The sequence below is a fragment of the Hypomesus transpacificus genome, chromosome 12, assembly GCF_021917145.1.
Source record: "Hypomesus transpacificus isolate Combined female chromosome 12, fHypTra1, whole genome shotgun sequence".
NCBI classification, from domain to species: Eukaryota; Metazoa; Chordata; class Actinopteri; order Osmeriformes; family Osmeridae; genus Hypomesus; species Hypomesus transpacificus.
In genome coordinates, this window is record NC_061071.1 from 10,742,394 (window position 1) to 10,745,206 (window position 2,813).

The following is a 2,813-nucleotide window of genomic DNA, read 5'->3' on the forward strand; positions in this document are numbered from 1 at the left end:
AGTCTCAGGAGAGAGGACTGGCATCCAGCCTGCCCAGAATAGCTGTAGATGCATGAGAATACAGCGGGAGAAAAGATAACAAGCCAGGAAAGTTCAGGCATCTGACAGATGGGGTCAGTAAAGACACACAAGCATATCAGCTGCTCTCACCAAACCCACTTGTTGGTGTGAGAAGTTTGGAGGGCTAAAAACACAAACACCTTGCCCATCATGGTCACCTCAGTCTCCCTGAGCAACTCTGTCAGGAGATCAGTCACTGACTGAGGTTGTTTGGGGACCAGCGGTGATACACGTCCCAATTAGGATTCATCAAGTATAACCATCCTTTCACCATGTTCCTTTGCTCTTCCACAGACTATCATTCCCTTCACAGAAGTTTGGCTTCAATAGCAAGGTGCTTGTCTCTCCGTCCCCGACAGAAACCACTGGTGAGTGTTCTGACCCCTGACCAGCCATGGAGAGAGTTCAGCATATGACCCGCACAGCCATCCGGAGGGCATCCAACATCGAGGTGAACCCCCAGACCAAGAGGAACCTTCAGGAGCTCTTCGTCAACTTCTCCCTCATCCTCATCTGCCTGCTTCTGATCTACATCATCGTCCTGCTCATGTGACAGGCCGCAGACTGACGGCAGCCAATCGGGAAGAAGATGAACTGTGCGGGAGCCAATGGGGTGGGGGAATGGGGTGAAGGAGGAAGTGGAAGAGGGATGGCTAAGCAGGTCATCCTCTAACATCATTGCTCTTCCCCTCACAACAGCACACTTGTAGGGTGTGTCATTAGAGTAACATCTGTAGTGTAAGTAAACTCCCTGCACGTTGCATGAACAGGTTTTCCACTAAATGTATCGTAGACACATCGTCACTGTCACTGAAGCTTGGGTTTGTCAACGTTCAGATCTAGTTAAACAGCTGCTTTCTAAATGTAGTTTTTTGCACCTTGGGTGATGTGGATCAATAGGTTCTAAAACCCCCGAGATGTGGCGTGGATGAGCCTGGAAGCAGCAGGGAGGGCCAGGTAGCTGCCTGTTAGAAGGGTCAGCTACCTTTACTTTAACTGCCATTAGGTGGTCAACCTGGCAGTCGCTTTGGACAGAAGTGTCTGATTAATGAATAAAGTGTTCAAATGTTATGTAAACTGTCCCGTGAAAGCCAAGTGTGTCCTTATCACCTCTGTGAAACGTTCTGGGGGAAACAACTCTCTGGACGCATGTTCCTCACGATCTCAAGGTGGCAGATTCTCTCTGAATGACCACTTCACCAGTGTACGTTCTCATCGTTGTATTATGCACACAAATAAAGCAGATATTGTGAGACCACTAAATCAAGCAAATGTCACAATAGTTGTTTATTGTTAATAATAGACATGTATATTATAAATATAGATTAATTGTGCTATTTACTTTGAAACTGGCAAGACATCATTTGTGTTTAACAGTTTGGAGAATGCAACCGTTAACACACACTTAAAACCATCAAATTAGGAGCCTTTTCCAACATCATTCTTGACTGTTTAGACATTAAAATGAAAAGTGCTCTTAATATTACAGGGGATTATTCAGATTCATAAGACTGCTTACAGATCTGACAGTAAGTGACAGTATTTTAAAAGGACCCCGATACTTACAGTGGCATTATATTGAACAAATACGTTTTTTTTCTGCACCGACGCAGATATTGCATAATAACAGGCCATGACAAAACATCATCATTAATCAGATTTTAACGGAAAAAAATATATATAAAAAAAACGTTTAACAAAGATAACAGTTCACAGTGTATGAATGAACGCAGAGCCACGTTGTGTGTTTTATGAATAATTATCTTTTTCACATGCTCTAAGGTCGTCTCCTCCGAGCGGAGTCAGAACGTAAAGTATTGCGCGTATAGCTCCTCCTGCGGCTCCGCGCTGGTCACCTCGTCAGTCTCAGGAGGGCTGCACGGGAGTTCAAAACAACGATTACACAACGACACGCTAAACACAGCGACAACAGGATAGCAAGACGTGGTCAAGATGCAAGCTCGACAATGCGACGATACGACTACAACATGAAGAGACCACAGACATGTTAGTTTTCGTGACGGGTCAAAATACAAACTTTTGTTGTTGTCACATGTCACACATAACCTAATTAAAGCTGTGTTATAACATAAATATATAGACATCGTGGTAGAAGTGGTCACCATTAGAACTGTGTGACTCAGATTCCGAGTCCACCAAAATCATCTTAACGGACAGTCACACCGTTCCAGTGGGAGCGGACACATTTCCTCCTCAAAACACTCGCTGGTTCGGGCGGAGTGTGTGTTGCTGTGTCGCTGTCACCCAGCCAGACAGCAAGGGCTTCAACAACACCAGCTCCACACTCCCGACTGCCTCCCATAAGCAGCTTATTAATATTCAGACCACCACCACGATGCACATAATCACCCGACACCCAGGACCTTGCAACCCGCTCCCTGGCTAGCAGCAACAATAGCTGTAATTGGTACCCCAGCATCAACAGCCAGGCATTTACAGTAATGATCTTTTGTCAAGACTTGACCTATTAAAATCCCAGCACGCCCGTTTCACATAAAACAACAGCCTCTAACTATTATGGGATGCGGAGCAAGTGAAATCCGGAGAAAATCCAAACAGTGAGAAATCACACATAGGATTTTTTTGGTCTTAAGAGACACTTCCATCTCTTCTATTGTGCTTTTTCAAGAAACCCAGATTATAAGTAACCAAACTTTGGCTAAACTGAAATTAAAATCAAGACTGTTATATGATGCAATACATTCATTGCTGGAAAATAGAAAACTGTTAGT

At 44.3% G+C, this 2,813-nt stretch overlaps 2 protein-coding genes across 3 annotated transcripts in view; one reads left to right on the forward strand and one right to left on the reverse strand.

Moving 5' to 3' along the window:
* Positions 1-354: 354 nt before the first annotated feature.
* Positions 355-1,323, forward strand: LOC124474569 (cardiac phospholamban-like). The gene has a single exon (XM_047030854.1). It carries the CDS (start codon positions 455-457, stop codon positions 611-613), a length of 159 nt encoding a protein of 52 aa, XP_046886810.1. The 5' UTR covers positions 355-454; the 3' UTR covers positions 614-1,323.
* fam184aa (family with sequence similarity 184 member Aa) overlaps positions 832-2,813 on the reverse strand; it is a 23,247-nt gene continuing 21,265 nt past the window's right edge. For both annotated transcript variants that reach the window (XM_047030852.1, XM_047030851.1), the window contains one exon: positions 832-1,935. In XM_047030852.1, the coding sequence (XP_046886808.1) occupies positions 1,927-1,935 (9 nt within the window). In that variant the 3' untranslated portion in view covers positions 832-1,926. The remainder of the gene's footprint in view (positions 1,936-2,813) is intronic.

Coding starts and splice junctions, on each gene's coding strand:
- LOC124474569 (XM_047030854.1), top strand. CDS start 455: ATGGAGAGAGTTCAGCATATGACCCGCACAGCCATCCGGAGGGCATCC.